The sequence below is a fragment of the Bidens hawaiensis genome, unplaced genomic scaffold, assembly GCF_021521415.1.
Source record: "Bidens hawaiensis isolate Kalapana, Puna unplaced genomic scaffold, B.hawaiensis_p1.1 tig00019071_1, whole genome shotgun sequence".
NCBI lineage: Eukaryota > Viridiplantae > Streptophyta > Magnoliopsida > Asterales > Asteraceae > Bidens > Bidens hawaiensis.
Genome location: NW_027492892.1, coordinates 215,508 through 238,342, shown reverse-complemented (window position 1 = coordinate 238,342; position 22,835 = coordinate 215,508). Strand labels below are relative to the sequence as shown.

At 32.6% G+C, this 22,835-nt stretch overlaps 2 protein-coding genes across 2 annotated transcripts; one reads left to right on the top strand and one right to left on the bottom strand.

Moving 5' to 3' along the window:
* Positions 1 to 11,505: 11,505 nt before the first annotated feature.
* On the top strand, positions 11,506 to 13,355 carry LOC143557566 (F-box protein PP2-B15-like). Its single transcript, XM_077046607.1, has 3 exons — positions 11,506 to 11,754; positions 12,571 to 12,689; positions 12,890 to 13,355. Exons 1-3 carry the CDS (start codon positions 11,506 to 11,508, stop codon positions 13,353 to 13,355), a joined length of 834 nt encoding a protein of 277 aa, XP_076902722.1.
* A 3,847-nt stretch (positions 13,356 to 17,202) lies between these two features.
* On the bottom strand, positions 17,203 to 22,630 carry LOC143557565 (kinesin-like protein KIN-13B). Its single transcript, XM_077046606.1, has 11 exons — positions 22,460 to 22,630; positions 21,593 to 21,784; positions 21,395 to 21,502; positions 20,677 to 20,754; positions 20,347 to 20,428; positions 20,106 to 20,265; positions 19,263 to 19,565; positions 18,958 to 19,176; positions 17,768 to 18,116; positions 17,623 to 17,688; positions 17,203 to 17,548 (listed from the first exon to the last, which is right to left on the bottom strand). Exons 1-11 carry the CDS (start codon positions 22,616 to 22,618, stop codon positions 17,372 to 17,374), a joined length of 1,893 nt encoding a protein of 630 aa, XP_076902721.1. The 5' UTR covers positions 22,619 to 22,630; the 3' UTR covers positions 17,203 to 17,371.
* Positions 22,631 to 22,835: the final 205 nt, after the last annotated feature.

The following is a 22,835-nucleotide window of genomic DNA, read 5'->3' as shown; positions in this document are numbered from 1 at the left end:
TTTTTTAAACAAACGAATATAAATACTAAATATTTATGTGATTAGTGTTCATATTCGTTTAAAGTTAAATGAACTAACACGCACAGCAGTGGCTATTCACGAAATAACTCTACAGGTTTGATTGTTTTAGAAATGAATATACTGATAAGTGACATATTCTTCACATGTCATCAGAACAATTTTTATTATATTGTATGTGTTGTATAGTTTTATAATATTGGTATAGTGTAAACAAATTGATATGAAACTTGGGTCATGATGTGCTTTGATAGATATCTAACAATTTTAATAAAGTAAAATTATTTGAGATATGTATCATTTGACAATTCATTCTTAGCTAAAATTTTCTACTTAAACTATTTTTCTATTTGAATGAAAAATTATTTATGTTAGTGTAATCAAAACATATCAATACACTATTTTATCAAATAACTAGTTACCTAAATTATAAAGATTAAATACGTATGGATATTTATGTTAGTATAATAAAAATTTTTATATCTTTAATGAAATCATATCTATATTTTTTTTATTAAATCAATTTATAAACACTTTTCAATGTAAGAGATGAATGTGGTAAAAATTAAAGAACGATATTTATAGGGCTAAAAAGATAAGAACGGGAATAAATTATGAATGAATAGCAATTTTATTCTCGCGTATTCATTCAACCTCAATGAATTCATAAAGTTCTCATCCATCTTTTTCAAATCTGTAATACAAAAGCATGTTTTAGTCATGCTAATTTTATATATGATGCTCCCTTTTTATGTCGTTTATAATGAAACATATTTTTCGCTATTCCATTAGAAAAAATATAATTACAACTTATAAAATAACTGGGTGTATATTTTTCGTTATTATAAAGAAACTGCGTGAGAATGCACCACGTATTCGTATAAATATTCCAGTAGAAAATATAATTTGAACTTATTAAATTATTTAATTTGATAAAATATAGGTTTTTTTCAATTTAATAATTTAATTTCTATAATTTAATTGTATTTTTTTAGATTCTCGTAAATCACACGGGTTGTGAAGCTAGTTATACATTATACGGATTATATGATGTATATGATGTATATATTATTATTATTATTATATATAATAATAATAATAATAATAATAATAATAATTTAATAGGTTTGTGGTTTGGAAAAGTCATACAAGATCGTATGACCTCATACAACTTATATAATATGTCTCATGTTCTGGTACAAATTTGGGATGTATACGTCATCCATGAAATATTGTTAACAAATTGTTTTAATAATATTCCATTAAAGTTGGTTTAAAAAGTTCACTAAATAAAATAGTTTTTAAATTTGATAATGCGGTGTCATATCACATAAGAAAATAGTCATTTCAAAAAATAAAAATGTATGGACGGTTTCTTTCTATAGTCATTTGTTGTTTTTTACATTAAAAAAAAACTCAATAATAATACCAACTTTTCTTTTGAAGCTTACAATAAAACAGTAATATATTCGGATGGCAGTCACATGTGGAGCGCATATTTGGGCTTTTGCATTTTTTTTATAGAAACTTTTAACCATGTTATCTCCACAAACACCAATACACAACAGTTGAATAGTGCCCAACGGCCCATTCTTTTGATTTATGTACAAGATTCATTAAAATCGAAAAGATATCACTCTTTTGCTATAGTTTCCTCACCAGTCATCACCAAATGATATCAAATTGGGTCCTTTGAAAAAAAAATGAACTTTTTTTTATTTTTTTAATAATTTTTTGTAATCCATGAGATTTAATTCATAGTAAATACAATATTTTATTCAAGACTTTGATACCGCTATGTCAAAGCCCCTAAATCACTGAATTGAGAAGAATAGTGAAGGCAAAGAGCTAGAGAACATTGAATAACAATAAAAATTAGGTGACAACAATGAGAGCGAGTGAATATATTGTTGGGAGTTGTATAAATACTAATTTTAACACACTATCAAGTTGACTAATGTGAATCTCAATAATGCAAGAGGCAATGAGAGGGACAAAGTATTAAACACAAATTAACAACCGCACACCCATGTGTGGTCCAATGTGGTTGCGTGGCCACGAGGTAAACACCACACCGAGGTCCAAAGCGCCACACCCCGGGACCATTTGCAAAACTATCACAACGCAAATTTGAAACTTTCCATCACACAAATAGTTTTATTTATATTAAAAATGTTTAATTTGATGCCATGTATAAGTGATGGGGAGTGAAAATGATGCGCCATTAATTTGACACTGGATGATGAGTCTTTGAACCTTAGGGTGCAATAAGGTGAATATGGCCGTCGGAAAATGTTAGTGGTGATGGTGTTGATCGAGAGACAAAAGATGGTGGCTTGGGTTAATACAAACCAGGCACGCCAGCCATTGAAAATGATTATTAAAACTTTGTACATGAGAGCAGTTAACGACCACCTAGATAAAAGAATTTAGAGGTGTTAGATCTTTAAAATGAGTCGAGTTCCTCTCCTTTTTTTTTGGTAAGAAGTTAGGTTCAAGGGGTGTACACGGTTCGGTTTGATTACTAGCGTTAATCGAACCTATCGGTTATCAGTTCTGTTCGGTTAATTTTGATTAATAACCAATATCAATCTGGGGCTAAAATTTTGCTTAAAGTACATGAAATGAAGGTATAAATATATGAAATCGAGATATTAGTACATGAAATGAAAATATAAATATATGAGTATTATTAAACTATTACGGAGTAATACATATAATACATGAAATAGAGGAAAAAGGCTTGAAAATATGAAAAAAGAAAATGAAGAGTTCGGTGCAGTTCGGTTAATTTTGGTTAATTCGGTTTTTGATTCGGTTTTATTGGTTTTCGTTTCGGTTTCGATTAACGATTCGTTTATTGCTCACCCCTAGGTTCACCTCTAAAGACTAAAGGACCAATTCAATAGACATTCACATGAGTCGATTAAGTTTCATGGGCTAGCGCGTGACACCACCCACAGCCCCACACGGGCACACCACTAATTTTGTTTCATGGGCTTGTGTTGTGGGCCTAATCCCAGTTGTATAAATTAATGTCCTTTTTTATATGTTTAGCCCATCAGTATTTTGGTAGATTAGCCCAAAAATAAAATATTGAGTTTGAATAATTACTAGCATAATAACCCGTGTTACACACGGGTGGAAAACATATCAACAAACAATATAAACTACGCATTCAGTCAACACAAATATTTGACATAAGTTTTTTACCTTCAGATGTTACAAAAGATGTTAAACTATATCTATAACATAAAAAGAAAATACTTTATAAATAAACAATGCAACGAATAAGAAATAATATAACATAAATGAACCATTAGACCTGAAAAAAAAATAAAAAACACATATTAGTTAAAGATTTTGTAATAATAATTGAAATCTAAATTTACAGATACATACCAACTTTAAACTGTATCACATTAAGTTTTCGAAAATCTCTTTGTAAACAGCTTTATTTAATTTTTTTAAATGTTCATAATTGTTCTAAAGAACGTTTTTTTCTTTTTTCTTTTATAGTGTTTTTTATAAATAATTTTCAGAGATATCTATATTTTTATAGCATTTTTCATGTCATTTCTTAATAAATAGATAAATAAAACTTAAAGAACATTCGGTTTGATCACCATTCACCGGCTCTTCTTATTTCCTCAAGAGTAAATTAAATCATTGACAAGGTGGTTATTAATTATAATAAATAGACTAAATCATGGAGTTAATTGCATTAATTTGAATAAATAGATTTAATTGTAGAATTAATTGAATTAAATTGGAATGCTTATTTTAATTTAGTTGATTAAAAATAATTATGAATACGTGGAAATTATTGATATGGAAATGTGATTACCTGGAATTCTATGTGGATAGGCTAGAGTAAGGACATGTGGAGAGAATCATCTTGCTTTAATATATTAGTAAGATGTTCCTAATTGTTCTAAATAACGTTCTTTTCTTTTTTTCGTTTAGAGTGTTTGTTATAAATAATTTTCAGAGATATCTATATTTTTATAGCATTTTTCATGTCATTTCTTAATAAATAAATAAATAAAACTTAAAGAAACATTCGGTTTGATCACCATTCACCGACTCTTCTTCTTTCCTCAAGAGTAAATTAAATCATTGACAAGGTGGTTATTAATTGAATAAATAGACTTAATCATGGAGTTAATTGCATTAATTTGAATAAATAGATTTAATTGCAAAATTAATTGAATTAAATTGGAATGCTTATTTTAATTTAGTGGATTAAAAAAATTATGAATATGTGGAAACTACTAATATGGAAATGTGATTACATGGAATTCTATGTGGACAGGCTAGAATAAGGACATGTGGAGAGAATCATCTTGCTTTAATATATTAGTAAGATGTTCCTAATTATTCTAAAGAACGTTTTTTTCTTTTTTCATTTAGAGTGTTTTTTATAAATAATTTTAAGAGATATCTACATTTTTATATCATTTTTCATGTCATTTCTTAATAAATAAATAAATAAAACTTAAAGAAACATTCGGTTTGATCACCATTTGTCACACCCCGACCAAAGGCGGCGGAACATGCCGAGGTGTAACGATTGTCCATAAGCACATGACATTAATTAAAGTGACAGTATTTAACAAACTCATTTCATTTCACAACATCGAAAATGTCACATAACAATTATCCATAAAATAACCATAAACAAGATATCACAAAATATGACAAATTTGATATTGTTCATTTTTACTAATATCCTAAGGTTTTTGATGTCGTTTTCTTCACAATCATAAATCAACCAAGATGCAAACATATAACATTTCATAAAATAAAGTTTGTCAACAAAAAAGTTGGTGAGCAATTCATAAGTTTAATCATATTAGTATATAATAAATATAGCCACAAAACTTGCATACAAAACGATAAATAAAAGTGGTAATTTGGATAAATAGATATCGCTAAACACATTAGTGACACCTAGCTATAAGGGGATGCCAAATAGTCTAGGACTTTATAGTTATCGTTAATTGCATTACGTTAACGACACCTTGCTATAAGGGGATGCCAAATAGTCTAGGATTTTATAGTTCCACCAACCAAAAGCGATAAACACATAGGCATATATGCATAGAACACCAAATCGAGCAATTATTTAGGTAAAGTATACAACTACGTTTGTGGTTTAAGATTAAAATATAAAGCATTTTGTTGAATAAGTATGAAATGTCACCCCCAAAATAAAAGATGGAAAATGGGGTATGAAGTACTCACCTTCAAGTAGTAAACTTGAAAGATGATAATTTGAAGATTTGTCGGAACGACGAGTTTAACGCACAATGCCTAAAAAGAAAAGAAGTCTTGAATTTAGAAAGGTTGTCTTGAAGGTCTTTAAACAAAATAAATGTTGAGAAATGTAAATAATTAAAGTTCAAGGTTTTAAAATGTAACTATTTAAGAATTTATAATAATAACCCTTTAAAAATGTAAGTTTGCTCGAAACCGGGTTAAAGTATTTAACCTTAATATTTACTCAACCTATGTTAAGTAATAAGGTGGATAAAATGCAAGAATGCAAATCCCTTTGGAATAAAGATACTAAAACGGGTTTTTTTTATCGAGTGTTCGGGTTGTTGGTTCAGGTCTTGATAATTGGTCAAACCCAAAGTCAACTTTCCAAAATATTGAATGTTATGAGATAACTCAATAAAATTTAATAAGACTTAACCAAGTATGTAGTTCCATTGTTTTAGAACTAACAACGCACGTTAAGCAAGTGTTCGGTTTTGTCGGTCCAAACTTTGTTATGAGATCAAGTTGGATCCAACATTTCCAAGTACTTAAGAAAATATTTAAAAATCAATTTGTAACTATTTTTAAAGAAATATACAAGTCTTGATGGCTAAAAAAAACACACTTGTGTGTCTTAAGCGGGTAAGAATCGATTTGGTTTCCACATGTCCAAACACTAAAGAACTTGTATAATAATGTACAAATAAAAAAATACTTTAAGTTTTACAACCAAAAGTTAACAATAAAGTCTTTAAACAAAAGTTCGGTTTTCGGTTCGGATCGTGTTTCGGGTTAAGACCGAGGTAAGATTCTACAAACCCATAACCATAGAATTTGTAAAAATGATTTTAGAAACTTAGATCTAACAATAAGTATGTTTAAACAATTATTTAACAAAACTAGTAACAAAGTTTGGTTTACGGTTTAGAGCTATTTACGGTTAAACCGAAGCATAGACTCTTAAAAACCCATAACCATGGAACTTGTAAACATGACCAACAAACTAAAATAAGCAAGATTAATATGTATGAACAAGTTATATAGATGTATATATATATCAAGGACACGAAGTCCTCCATGAAGCCTTGCCTTATAAGGTCCGAAGCCTCACCGACCGGAATCGGAGAAGTAACTACCAAAGGTAAACAAGGGGTGTATATTATATATATGTTGCACAACCATAAACAAGTATTAATAAGGCTACATAAACTAATTAAGATGAAAGACTAAAAACCTTCAAGAACACTTAAGAAGATAACATTGAATCTTTGATGTTTGAGAGAGTTTTTTTTTTTGGAGTTGTAGCAAGGGAAAATGAAGAGGAAAGGTGGTGTATATATAGGGTAATGTTGGTGGTCAAATATGGGTGTGAGACACAAAAGTTTTCATGCAAAATGGATCAAGACAAAAACACATAACAACAAAAAAAAATAATAAAAAATAAATAAATAAATAAAAATAAAAATAAAGGTAGGATGTTTTCAAGACCCAACAAGTGTGAAACAATATTGTAACATAAATCCATCATTTTGATTATAACATAAGCTTCGGTTTACAAATCGGGTCGGTTTACATAATAAACAAATACAAAAATGAATACAAACAAGACCCGAAATTGACGAATGTCACACCATTCACCGGCTCTTCTTGTTTCCTCAAGAGTAAATTAAATCATTGACAAGGTGGTTATTAATTGGAATAAATAGACTTAATCATGAAGTTAATTGCATTAATTTGAATAAATAGATTTAATTGCAGAATTAATTGAATTAAATTGGAATGCTTATTTTAATTTAGTGGATTAAAAATAATTATGAATATGTGAAAATTATTGATATGGAAATGTGATTAAATTGAATTCTATGTGGATAGGCTAGAATAAGGACATGTGGAGAGAATAATCTTGCTTTAATATATTAGTAAGATGTGTGCCTGTGATGGGCAAAGTGTTTTAATTTACGTTTCAATATTTAGAAACCACATGCCGCAACAAGTGTGCGATGTTTTGCTAGTTTATATAAGTTTATAAAGTGTGAATTCGTATTTGATTTAATTATTCAAAATTAATAACGTCAATAAAATTTCATTGAATGGTCATTCATCCATGCATAATTTAACCTATTTGAATTTTTATTAAAAATTAAAGTGTAATTTGATTCTAGTAACTTTATTAACACTTGATATTTTATATGTTTTGCATATAAAACTAAAGATATTTGTGTGTGGTGAGATGGATTAGATGAGCGGTTAAAAAGTGTAGACTGTAGAATATAGATATAGATGAGTGAAAAGTAAAATAAGTGAAGCGAAAAAAAAAAGTAGGCTAGGTTTAGAGAATTGTGACACTTGACAAATAGACAGTAACTTATTTACAATGTACAAATATTTGTAAGGGCAACTGTAACAGAGAGGCTAAAATTGACTATTTTCGTGACTGTCACGTCATACATGAGGGTTTTTTTTTTCTCAATTTTACGTGTAGTGGTTGAAATTATTTGCAATTGTTATCCCCCCCACCCCCCACCAAGTGTTGTCGAGGCAAAAACGTGCATAGACGGATAAATGGTGAAAACACTCCCTCCATAGTGTTGTGAGGGTTTTTTTGCTCAAAAACTTGTTAGGCGATTAGCAACCACCAATGACAAGTGAAGGGTGTTTTGACACTTTTCCACTGAATCAGAAAGTAAATCTATATAATTTGAACTTTTGATGTTTCAGCAGTGTCGTCTAAATCTCATTTTGGGCTTAAAGCACGTCACAAAATTTGGGTCATTTCTATAAGAAAATTTCATTTTCGATCATCTTCCCTGCCATTTATGAGTATGCATAATTTAATTATAGACTAAAAAACTTGTTATCATACAATCTTCAAACCAAAATTTTCCTATATATAATTTCTTACAATTTAGAATGTAGCCTAAATCATTGCTTTATTTCACTCTCTCTTGAATCACCTGTTTTTAAAAAACATACGCAAATTGTTCTTGGTTCGGTGGACGGGTAGAGGGCTATAAGATCCTAACTTATCTTATGCCTAAATATTTGGTAATAATTGGTACTCGCCAAAATTCATTTTCGCTATTACATTAATTAATACACAAAATTCTAATTATTTTTACCAAATAAAATTATTTTGTATTTATAATGAAATATTTGTGATTATAAATTCTGCAGTAGTGATGTATACATAAAAATAAAATAAATGATTTTATAACAAAAACAGCATGTGTTAAGCAAGATTTATAATCTTAAAACGTTATTTAATTCGTTAATTTTGTCATGTCAATAAAGAAAGCTATAGAATTGTCCCCTTTTAATTTTAAATTGTTTAATGACAACCTTTTCCTCATTTAAGAAGATTTATTTGTTGATTTCTTTTATTGAACTTGGCTATCGATGTTAATTTTTAAACCGAAAGAAATCTAAAATCGATTACTAAAAAATATAATAAGGGAACGGATACTGTCGGAGATGTGACATTGATTACGAACGGATGGTTGGAGAGAAGGTGGAGAAACCAAATTAGAGCATTCATAATGTTGGATGTCCACAAACTGACACATCAGCTTCACATCATATTTAAAATTTTTATAAAAACACTCACTTTCTTTTACAATATCAAACCTCCATAGGGTTTGTGGATACAAACTTTCCATCCAAACCAACCCACAAGGCCACAACGGGAACAAGTACGCTACGTACGTAGGAGTCCGTGAATACAAACCTCGGGGATTGGAGCGTATTATAGATGCAATTTACACTTTATCCTGTTTTTAACTATTTTTTGTAACTAACGAATTAGTTCATGATACGCTAAATCGGTCCGTTCATTTATATCAATAGTAATACAACTAAATTTAGATTCAATAAATATATAAATTTCTTTTTTAATCTTTATATTTTCAATAAAAATCAAATATCTTTTTTTCACGTATTAAATATTCTAGCAAGTATAACGAAGTATTTTTTTTTAAATTGTAATATGTATAAATTATTAATTTAACCGATTTCGTACTCTTAAAATTATTATTTTTTACCTAATTTGTTTTCATGCATACCATGTTATACTTCATAGCTAAAACATTCGACATTTTCTAAGCCGGTATGAACTTTAGAAAATTGAATGGTATGACTGAACCGCTTTGAGTGGTCCGACTGACCAAGCCAATCCAATAGGTTCAGTTTGGGTTTACTGAAAATGCGTAGTTGCTGGTTCGGCATAGAAATTTTATTCAAACTTAAAACCGACTTAATTAATGGCAGCCAACTTATATGTAATCTAAGACTAGTCAGGTGCTCGCGCGATGCAGCGGTTTACGCACGAAAGTTACCGATGTCTGTACATTCCTCGTAACAGTGCGTGTATATCCCGACAATAGTATGTGCTTAACATGGCATTGGACACGTAACTGGTGTCGGTAAGCGTGTCACACAAGGCCAAGACGCGAGCAATTTAGTACGCATAAACAATATCATCTGCGTAACTAATGTCTGAACGCGAGTAACCGGTGACGAAAATTAAGAAGCAGAGATGAATTGCACAATAATTTCAAGTAAACCATTTTTTAACCCAGCCCGTTCTGACGCGAAACTCGTTCCGACCCAACATCGTTTTAACCCAAAGTTCGTTTTGACCTGGCCTCTTTCGACCTAAACACATCAAGAACCGAACCAAATTAAGCTTGTTCTGACCTTAATTCGTTATGTCCCATGAGCCTAACCTGTTCGACCTTTTGTCGGTACTAATAGGTAATCATGTAGCAAGTTAGTTTTTTTTTTAATTAATAAACTATAGCAATATCATACTCAAATTAAAGAGTATAAAATGCTCGTTTTTATGGTGTAATTTTTTTAAAAGAATATTAACGTATGAATAAGTTATGGGCGTTTAAAAATCGCAGAGGTAATTTGTTTATAATAAGGGGTAAAAGTGTAACTATTATATAAATTAATAAAATCTTACTGAAGTAAGAGGACTAAAATTGTAACTTATTTTTAACAAAATTGAAGTTCACCGTATTAATATGGCTAAGACAAAAGTACCCCTAGAATCTTATAATTTGATGCGTTGTGTGTTGCATCTTTTGCATTGTTGATGATACCTCTTAAAATTTAAAAGGTTCTTGGGATTCTCTTTATATATAGTATAGATAAATTCACTATTTCTTTTATTTATTTTTTGATAAAGAGCTTACATGTCCATGCATTATGCACATCCTTAAGGATGCATGTTTCAACTAACGTGTCATCAAGTACAAGGATCTCGGTTGCTTTGTACTTTTGCAGTTTCTCAAGGAGATGTCCATAGGATTTTATAAAAATTCAGTAAATATGTTTATTAAAAGTTTATTATGTTTTACTTTTATGTAACTATTATACTTATATGCATTAATTAATGGAACTAGCCAGATAAACCTTTTATCAACATAATCGAATTTTAATACGCAGTAAGGTATTAAAACATGTCGCTTTGCGATAGTGCAGCGACTCATATTCAATCGATATTCATTAGACAAACATAATCGAATTTTAATACGCAGTAAGGTATTAAAACATGTCGCTTTGCGATAGTGCAGCGACTCATATTCAATCGATATTCATTAGACTCGAAACATAATTGACAATAAATCCAAAATTGTATACCTACAACCGTATCGCCCAGGTTGTACCAATCAACTACATGTCAGCACGAGAACTAAACCAAAAAAATGAATTCGTCAACGTCTAAAATACAGAGAATCAAAATATTTTAAAAATAAATAAATAACTATGTAACATATTAAAAAAACCACTAATCCCATTTCAGAAAATTCAGATATTGAAGTACTTTCAAACATTGCTTTATAAAAAAAAAGTCGTATAATATTTATATTTCCTTTTATACATAACGTTAGTCACGATCAAGTTTTCCATATGTTATACGTACAAAAGACGAAACTTCTTTGTTTTTCTTTTAGTTTTTAAGCAACTTGCAAATCCCATTATTCGTACGGTGTGTGATGTGCAAAAAAGATGGTCAACTTTGACACATTCAGCACGTACGTGCGCACACTTTATAATAATGATAATAACTATGGATCAGCACGCCACCGAATACATATAACCGCATATATAAATATATGTCTTCACATGTCCATTTTATGTCGTCATCGTGTGTACAATATACACAAGAAAACTAGCAATATATTTATATATAGTTTCACTCAACTTTGTTTTACCGGCATGGAGGTTTTGCCGGTAGATTGCATAGCTGACATACTGTCCCGTGGGTCACCGCGGGATGTATGTCGGTTGGCTGTGGTGGCTACGGTGTTTAGAACGGCTGCGGCGTCAGACGTGGTGTGGGATAAGTTGTTGCCACCTGATTACGAAGATATGATATCGGAAAGTGTGTCTCCGGTGACGTATAAATCCAAGAAGGAGCTTTTCTTTAAGCTTTCTACTCCGCTTCTTATTGATAATGGTCGCAAGGTACGTAACCGTATAAAACACTTGTATCTAATGTAACGGCCTAACGGGCATGTTCGTATAACACTTAAAACAAAATGTTGAAGTTAATTTCAAAACATATTCCATATATATACAATCATGAGAGGAAAAAGTATATGGTTGTTATGTAACCGATAAATGTATAGAATTAAGAAGCATGGTGAAATATATTTTATTATTAACATAAAAACAGTGGGAACTAATTTATTGTTATTATTAGATTTGTTTTTATAAGTGTTTGCTGTTATTTTTTGTTTGTATTTGCTTATTTTTGATTATGAGACGTTATAAGTGTTTGTTAATTTATATTTTGTTGTTATTATTAGATTTTTTCTTGTGCTGTTATAAGTCTTTGCTGCTAATTTTGATTCTTTTGTTGTTATTATTATGGTTTTTTCTTTGTTATTATAAAACATTGCTTATGTAGATTGGTATTGTAGTTGGTATTGTTTCCCACGTTCTCATTTTGTTAGATTGATATTGTTTTCTACGTTCTCATGTTAAGATTATTTTGTATATATTATACATGGACCTTCCCCTTACATATACGTACTTACACACATGATTCTCGCGGCTAATTCTTAATTAATATATTAATTGGCTATGAAATAAACTGATATATATGCTCTTAATTAATTAAAGTTTGTTTGACAATATGATAAAGAAAGCTTTTCTTTTATAAATGGTGAAGGTTGAAATCCTTTGTAAGATAAAAAGTAAAAAAAATTGCGGTTAAAAAAACTAATGAATTGAAGTTTGTTTTTACAGTTTATAATTTTGGATTCATTTGTATCTTAGGCATTCTCAATAGATAAAGCAAGTGGCAAAAAATGTTACATGCTAAGTGCAAGAGAACTTTACATCGCTTGGTCAACCAATCCTCTATTTTGGTGTTGGAAACCCGTTATCCAATCAAGGTATACATATGATAATACGTATATACATATGACGACGCATTCAATACAATACTAGTTATCGATTAAATATTATGAAAACCACATAAAAAGGTGTGTACTTCTTGACAAAAAGAAGTAGTTTTGAGAAAAGCTTGAAATATATTATACGGTTCTCGCAATAATTTACATATTTGTCTTAATTGAACAAACTTTTATAATAGATTTGCAGAAATTGTAGAGCTTAGAATGACAAGCTGGCTTGAAATAAAAGGGAAAATCAACACCCGATTTTTGTCACCAAATACAATGTATAAGGCGTATCTCATTGTTCAAGTCAGTCATCATCGCGCCTATGGTTTAGATGTTATACCATGTGAGGCTTCCGTAGAAGTTGGTGAACTATGTTCACGAGGGACAGTCATACTGTCTCAAAATGCATGTACCAAGCGACCGTCAGAGCATGTTTGTGATGAAAACAAGGTTAAAGATGGATCGGGGTCAAGGTTCGAAGACGCGGTTTCAAGGGTTGGTTGTGATAGAGAGGATGGATGGTTGGAGATAGAATTGGGTGAGTTTTACAACCAAGGAATGTGTGAGAAAGAGGTTAAAATGAGTTTAAGAGAAGTGAATGGTGTTCATTTAAAAGGTGGGCTTGTTGTTGAAGCACTTGAAATCAGGCCCGTCTAGTCATGACTCATGACTATGATGAGCAAATTCTTATATCTATTACAAATTGGTTATGTTTTAGTTTTCTTTTTTGGGTTGTGCATTTAACAACTTTTGGTTCTAGACATGCGATACCAAACTTATATTTAAATGGTTATTTTATTTCACTCAAAGCATGAGGATTTCTTCTTTTATTTGACGGGTTTTCTAAACCATGCACACCCTCAAGACGTTTTTTATATTTTTTTTTGAACGACCAACTAAGTAACGCTGGGTAGTCTGTACGCGGCCCCTATTGGCTAAAGGTAGCCCGAGCCGGCCACGAGTCCGGACAGACGGAGCCTCTAGCGGTCCACCTATTGAGGGATTCCCCGGATAAAACCCGACCCCCACGCCCGCCAAACGAAACGACAACGTGGAACCGGTAAAACCGGGTGAGATCAGGACTCGAACCCTGGCAAGCCAGGGTCATCCCTCGTATCTTCTATATATATTGGTGATAGTAAGGTTTGAACCACTGCCTCTCACTAGTAAAAAGTGCTCTATCATTGAGTCATATCCAATTTATAATTAGTTTGGAAACTTAATTTCAAAGGTGAATACGTGAAGTACATAACAATAATTAATATTTTTTCTTTTAGAATTTAGATATCATTGATGTAACCATAATACAAATTGATATATATTTTATTATTATTTTCCATTTTATTATACTTTTTGAATTTTGATACCTATTAGGCTGAGGGGTGTGGGAAGTTCTAACGGGGGCGCGAGTGGGGGCTCCAGCCAATAATATTGTGACGTGTGGCAGAGAGAGAAACTGGATAAGGTGGGTGTTGGAGCCCCCGCTGGAGCCCCTGGCCCTGGTGTGGAGGGGCTCCAGCAGGGGCTCCAGCGGATTTTTTTTTTTATTTTTTTATAAATATATTCAAAAAACGTATTATTAAAAAAACTCATAAATTATTAATAAAACACACATTAAAAAAAACACATTAATATCTAAAAATAAAATAAAAATTAAAGTACTAAAAAAACATTATTCTTATTCTTCGGCTTGGTCTTCTTCGATCAACCTCTTTCGGATACGTTCCTTTTGTTTTCCATCAGCATTTGATCGACCGGATTTAGGTTACTGAAGTCTCTTGTAAGAAAGTCCAAATCTCTCATTCGACTTTTTTCCTTTTTGTCATTAGAGACCACCTCCATGGTTTTGTTGAATTTATTGAGGGATTCAACAAGATCGACGATGTTTACGGCTCCCCCCTCAGCCGGTTTTTTCCCCTTGGCGTCCCGTCCCAATGGCCGCCTCCTCGGCGGTGAAGACGTTTCCTCCCCCGCAATGTTTAGGTCGAATCCAACGCGGCAATCCGACCCGGCGGAAGTGCTATACGCTCCAGACGAACTAGTTTTAGTCCGTTTCGGCCCTACTTCCGCATCATGGTCCGGCGCCACAAGCTCAACCCACTTGGAACACCTTTTCAACCTCTCCCACAACTTTAAATCGTCCCACGTCTTCACCATCCCATACCTCCTCAAACACTCCTGCCTCCACTCTTCGACAGTGAAATTGTAAACCGCCAAATCATCACTGCCACTTGGTCTCATACGACCGGCGTTCCTGTTGAAAAGATTAGTAAACAAGCCGACAAATTTTCTGATTTCGGACCACCGACCCGAAATCATATCGGCGTTTCGCTCTGTACTCCCAACGAGCGCATAGAACGTCTCCTTAACATTTGTCCAAAAAACCTTGCTTTTTTGGTAGTCGGCTGCAAAATGAGTAATTAAATTAGATTTCCAGTTAACTTTTTTATTTAACTTTTTTATTAAAAATCATTTTTAAAAACGTTAAAACAATTACCGCAACGCCGATCCTCAGAAATGACTATCCAAGCCCGACACAAGGCTTCCTTCTCATCCGATGACCACGAAGTGGTTTTCCGTTTCGTCCTCGGAGTCGAAGCCGGTCCCGGCCCATCCGTTGCAGGTTGTTTTTTCCGGTGGACGCGTCTTCTTGCTCCGGTAGCATCACCGTGTGATTCTTGTGTCTCTGGAACAACAAAGTTAGGAGACGGTTGTATGTTGGATGGTTGAAAGCCGGATGTTTCTTGCGGCCCCGAATAAAACATCGGTTGGTCTGGTGACGACCATAAATCGTCGTAACTATAATCTGAATCTAGGTTTGGGTACCAATTTCCAGACATTTTTGGGTATTATATAGGAGTTTGGGGTATTATATATGAGTTTGGAGATTGAAGTTGTGTTTTGATATGGTTGAAATGGGTTGATTTTGGGGTATTATATAGGAGTTTTTAAAGGTTTTTTTAAAAAAAAAACGGAGCTCAACGGCTCTTTTGGGCGGGCCCACCAGCTTTTCCTCTCTCTTCTCCCGCGACCACACTCACGCCTGCCTGGATTTCCACGCTCGCGCTCCGCTCGCGCCCCGGCTCGCGCCCCGGTGGTGTGGGGTTAGCGCCCCGAGGCGCGAGCGGAGGGGCTCTCGCGCCCAGGATTGCGCCCCACAACCCTCAGCCTAAGTTTTAACTTTAGTGATGCTGGCACAAAAACTTGATATTATTTTATTTGGAAAATTCCATAAGTATATTAGTAGATGATAATCTCAGCCCATCTGCTTTACTGGGTAATAGCCCAGCCCAATCCCCAACTGAAAGGAAAGCCTATTCTTAGTTTTGAAAGACAAGTGTTTGGTGATTAAGCGGTTTAGGTCTCGAAAGCCTAGACAGTGTTTGGTGATTAAGCGGTTTAGGTCTCGAGGCTTTCGAGACCTCTCGAGACCTAAACCGCTTAATCACCAAACACTTGTCTTTCAAAACCAAGAATAGGCTTTGATATCGATTCGGTACCGACAGTACCAAATCGGTACCGATTTGGGTACCGTACCAAGTACCAAATGTTCATCCCTAACCTAGACCACTCCCATTGACATCTCAAATGAGTTTGTAACATTGTTTAAAAAAAATAGAGACCACTCCCATTGGCATCTCATATGAGTTTATACCACTGTTTGAAAAAAAAAATTTGTTTAATTTAAAGCAAACTAGTTTGTGAAAGCAACCTATTTTGCAATTTTGGTTGCTGTCACTTGTCAAGATATGACTAGATGAGATGTACTTTTAGTTTCTTTTCTTTTTTTCATTCATAACAATTAGTTTTAGCTATAATCTTAATTTTTTCTAATAACATCTGATAATTAAGTTTTTATAAAATTCTAAAAATACAATTGTGTTCAGCATTTTTTATGAGCACACCAGTATAAATTTTATTAAAAACAGAATACGTTTAGAAAAATGTATTTTTCAATATAAAATTAATATTAATTTTAATGATTTATTTGTATCTCATTTGACATCTTTCTATTGGTTCGTAAGAATTTTTTAAATAAAAATTATTTTTTAAAATTAAATATTTTATTTATTTTTGAAATAAATTATTATTTTTTATATTTCTAACTACTTTCAATAAAAAAACAGCAATCATAAATTATATTTATTTAATAATGAATAGTGAAGGTTAGGTTGCTAATAAGTCTAAAAAGTTTGAGATAGATATGCGAAATAGAGATATTAATTTTATAATAAAGATTGGATTGGGCTAGTTTGTAAATGAGAATGGTCAAAGATACGAGGTTTGAGCTTCACGTACACGAAATGTTGCCCTGTGTACAACCAAAAGTTGTATCTGTCTCATATATCAGGCTCATAATCTCTTCATCCTTTTGGTTAGCTTTACATACCTAACTTTAACCAAGTGTGACCAACTTTGACCCATACGTGCATGAGGCGCTATCTCAAGGCCCTGCGATGCTTTCCTAATACCGGTCATAGATCATCAAAGGTAGAATAAATTTAAAAAAACGAATCGAAAATGAATCATCTTTTATCATGAGTTAACAAAGCATCAAACAATAATGAATGACATGATTTAACCCATAATCAGGGTGAATAAGTTATAACCCAAATACTGTATAAAGCCCACCACAGACTGTATTGTCATATTCTGACCAAATTCTGTACCCTTTACTGACCAGATGACAATAGCACATCATGGTCCCTAAGCCGCTTTTGAAAATGGGCCAACCGGTTCTGTAGCTGTGAAATGGCTGCAGCCTTCTGAGCCAAGATCGTGTTCAGTTTTGCCATGTAGTCATCTAGCTGGTTCCCCGGTTCATCTGCTTCCACCAATAGATTCATCTCCTACAGTCACCAAAAAAATGAATTATGTTGCTATAATTGGTATAATTTAATTGACATTATGATTTATGGCATACCACTCTAACAAGATCCATGGTATCCTCGACTTGTTTACGGTGAGCATTCACAAGATCTTCCTCTTCCTGAAATCATATCACTCAAGGTATTATGTGGATGCAATAACAGAAATATTAACTTATTAAGTATGTGTAAAATCAATACCTGTAAAAGAGCGTTTAACTCATCATCAGGGTTCAAGGTTCTTGATTCAGGTTTAGGTTGTTCCTTTGACTTTGTTTGACCATTGATTCTCCTGTTATTATCTGGTGCGTTTGAGAAGCTGTATGGTTCAACTTTTGTGTTATTGTTCTTCCATGATGGTTGCTCGGGCTCATAACACTCTTCTGCAGAGTCGTAGTCGTCTTCATCAGCTTGCTCGGGATATGAATCAAGCATGTTATCTTCATAGGATGGAACTCGAGGTAAGGCAGTTGTAGACATTGACACTGCGGTTGGTTCCTTGGAATTAAATGCTGTGTCTTTTTTGTTCCCTTTTGAAAGACTTTTCACCCTGTTTTAATTAACAACGGTACAATTGTTAGACATGCTTGATTTGGATTATGTTTTATCACGAGTCAAATAAGTGCAACAAAATAGTTATCTAAAAAGGAAACAGACTTTTGAAAATTGTGTTATTAAAAAAGTCAGATTAATATTGTAAACAAACTATTTATAGGACGCTTAAAACTTTCGGACTATATTGTACCGGGTCCATTTTGACAATTACCCAACCCGCCCATTTTACCACTTATGCTTGTAAACGAACTGAACGAACGTGAATGGAGCATGTTTGTGTTCGTGTGTTTAACTTTAACCAAACAAATGATCAAACATGAACAGTTATACAAACAACTTTTTTTTTGTTTGTGTTCGTTTGTCAAGAAAATGAGCGTAATCACGTATTCGTGTTTGTTTATGCCTGTTCATTAACAGTATAAACGAATTATGCACGAGCTGAACATAGATTAACGAACATAACTGAGCTAAAACCAATTAAAAGTAATGTGAACAATGTGAGTGCTTAAAAAGTAATTCAAACTAGACAATACTGTAACGGGCCTAAAAATTCAAATAAATATATTAAGGAGCGTAAACGAACGCTTGTAAACAAACGTAAACTAACAATCATAAATTAAAGAACGTTCACGAGCATAAATGAATGAACGAGATATTTGTTCATGTTGGTTTGTATAACTAAATGAACAAAAAATATTTGTTCATGTTCATTCGTTTATTAAGCATACAAAAATAAATAAACCTCCTGCCAAACGATTCACGAATGGTACACTAAGCGTTCTATTAATTTACAAGCCTAAATTGCCACCTTTATGTAACAGAATAATGGTAGTTACCTGTCAGCATATCGTAAGGTATTAAGTGTATGCTCACAAGATCCAGCATTTGGTGAAATGCAAGAAATCATAACAGTTCGTGAGTTTCCAACAAACGAATCCCTCAAAACTTCGGTTAATTTACTGCCTCTAAAAGGAATATGACCTTGATCATTATCAAGAGCTCGTATGCATTCCTTCAATGCAAGCAAGCTCTTATTAATCTCAGCACCTTCCATTCTGCATCACATATTTCACATATTAATAATTTAATCAACAGATAATACAATATATTAGAAACAATTATAACTATTGTTAGTTATCACCTTGTTTGCTTATCATTGTCTGTAGTATCTGCACCACGTTCACTTCCAGCAAGATCGATGAAGGAGAGTTTACCAACAACTCTTGGAGGTTTAGTGCCACTTCCATCAACGGATCTTTTGACAACGAGTTGAAGTATTGCGTGTGATCTAGAAGATTCCTCATTAGCACCAGTTGTTCCAGTACTTCTTGTTGCATTACCTCTTTCAATTAGCTCTTTTATCGTCTCCACATCTGAGACTTTGTATTCTTGTAAACCGACAATGCATACTTGTTTACTACCATCTTCTCTCATGCACAATTTTCTGCAAAAAATAATGGACTCGTATTCTTAATAACTAGAAGTTAAATGAGTGCTTAGGGGATAGATTTGGATGCGAGAAATGAAAAATCCTGATTAACATGTCCTGTGCAGCAACAGGTACGAAACTAATTATAGAATAATCCGGTGATCCAAATCACATAAAATGACCAAAACATGCATTCTTATATATTTTACAAGTCTACAAGTCTAAAATATGATAATCTATTTTTTATCAACTATAATAGCATATAGTATAAAACACCTGCTAACAATTCAAAGAACACTCACATATAAGTTGTATTTTATACAGTTCAATCAAACATATTGATGGAATTTACTTCCTGTCATTGATGATTACTCCAAATTACATAAAAAGACCAAAATAGGCATTCTTACATATTTTAGTAGTAACCAATACATTTTTTATCTACAATAACATATATTAAAAAACATTTGTTAACAGTTCAAGAATACTTTCACATATAGTGGCAATAAGAGTTGTATTTTTTAAAATTTAATCAAACATAGTGATGGAACTTACTTCCTGTCATTCAGAAGATCATAGAGTTTCCCACCATAGATCTCAAAGAAACTAAAATATAACTGAAACCCTTGGCTACGATAGGTGTGATTCACAAGCCTTAGAATATCCCTAGATGCTTTAAGAGGTAAGGGTTTCATTGTAAAAGTCTTTCCACTTCCTGAGCAATGAGAAATAGTTAAAAGTTAAAACCCGTTCGTTTTTAAAAGAAATGCTATTTAAACTTATAAAGCTAGTGTACCTGTTTGTCCATACGCAAAGCATGTAGCTTTGGTACGTTGAAAGATTATTGGAACTATGGGCTCAACAGTTTCACGATAAACCTATAAAAACATTAAAAGCCAACAGTTAGAATTACATTTTATTTCCAGAGGGTCAAATGAGTAAACATAAAAGGAACATACAGCCTATTAAATCACTTAACTAAAAATGGCATATTGTTATTGTAATTACGTAACTTTGTAATCATTTAAACATGTTAACTGTTTATATTTAAAAAATAATTGGATAAAGTGTGTTTCTGGTCAACACGACCCGCCCATTTTTGGTACCCTGTAAATAATTAGCTGACCTCATCATTAGAAACCTCTTCGTTTAGTACTGCATCAAAAACAAATCCATGCTTCTCCATGTATTCTGTGAGATCAACCTGCATGATGGTGAGATTCAAGTTGAATGAGAATGATGAGTAATAGGCAACCTTTGACTACTGTTGACTCATTTTGGAAGATGATAAATTCAGAACAGGGTTTGCACTATGATTAATAATAAACTAATAACAAAATTCACAATTTTTCCTAATGAAAACTAAAAATAAAAAAATGTTAACATCATTGGTTTTTTTACCAAGTTTTAATTTGGATTGCGTGAACATGATGTATGCATTGTTATATAAAAAATATAAAACTATTTACAGCCTCATTGTCCAGATTCCAGATAACTATGATTCTGACATCTGTCTTCAATATCTCTCCACCACTCTATTCTTTCTTTTTTTATTCTCACACACAGTTGTCTTTTCTATTTGTTTTATTGTATATTAATATGCATCATCCGCTTGTCATTTCGTCTTTAAATTTTTTTCTCAATAACTAAAGCTTCTTGTTTCTACTTATGCGGGATATGGCATATAATCATATACATACACACAGAGAAAGCCAAGAACACTACTTTTGGCATTGGAAATATCAACCCGATGCATCAATTCACACAGAATAATAAAAATCATTTTACTTTTTAAAACTAGAAAAAGTAATTCAACGTATGCACATGCATATTCTAGTGCTAACCTTGAGTTTTGTCTCATGAACTGTAAGGCAATTGGAATGAGGCTCCGTAGTAATAATATCTTCCTCGTTCTTTGCCAACTCCTTTTTGTTTAAGGGTCTCTTACGCACCTGAAATCCAATCATTCAGATAATAACTTCAAAATATCTCAATTATAATTGTATTCAAAGAAGTAAATCGTTGTAACAGGATCAACTTACCACAACTTTGATCTTAGCAACATTGTTCGCCTTCTCCTTTTCTGGAGCAAAACTTCTCAAAAGGTTGTTATCAGGCAAACCTCGAGCTTTACTGGCCTGCTTGTTATTTCCCAAATATGGTTCTGCATCATCAAACCCTCTGCCACGATCATTGTTATACATTGGAGCACCATAATTTCCAGTTGCAGGCATCTGTCAGCATATCAATAAACAAGAAAACTTCAGTTCAATTAGGGGTGAATAATAACCGAAACAGAACCAAAAACCGACGAAACCAAAGCAAATTAACCAAAAATCGAATTAACCGAAAATCTGTTATAGTTTTCTTTTGTGTACCCTTGGTTATAGAATTTACCGAAGCTGAACCGAAATCATGTTTTCATACATTTCTAGCTTTTATACCTCCATTTCCATATACTTCTAGCTTTTATACCTCCATTTTCATATATTTGTAGCTTTTATACCTCCATTTCATATATTTATACAATTATACCTACATTTTATTTCTAAGCAAAAAGTTGGTTGGCTCATTATGTTAAGTTTAAAATTTTAGCCCAAGTTTAGTTTCTTTTATTAGCCCAACCGAAAACCAACAAACTAACCAAAATAACCGAACTGATTTCGGTTATGAATTTTCCAAAAACCAATCATCGCTAATTGGTTTCGGACATGCATAAAAACCGCACCGATGTTTGATCACCCCTGTTCAAGCATCACATTGTAATACATGGAATTCACATATCATGTATCATAAATAGGGGTGTTTGAATGAACAATTTGTTATAGAATAAGAATCAAAAAATAAAACCTGTCAAATTCATAAACATGATAACCTATCCAGCAATCCAACAATGCCACACAACCTACCTCGGAGATAAGCTCGGTGTCAAAGGAATGCAGATCTAACAGACCAGGACTGTAGCCATTGGGCTCATCACCGCCACCGTGCTTCTTCTGGCGAGGTGGCGTCAATGGCTCATCAAACAAATTCTGTGTACCAACACTCCTATTACCATTACTATACATTCTCGAACCTTGACCGCCATAGTAACCAAAGTCCTGTCACCAAATTAATCATAATCACAAACCAATTCATAAGCCTAATTCCTAACTCCCAACCTACCACCAGATCTGACATTTTAAAACTAAGCTAATAAGTAATAATATAACATAAACATTACGAAATTAAAAAACTATACAATACACACAGATACAGATGACGTATTGTTAGCCGGTTGTTGGA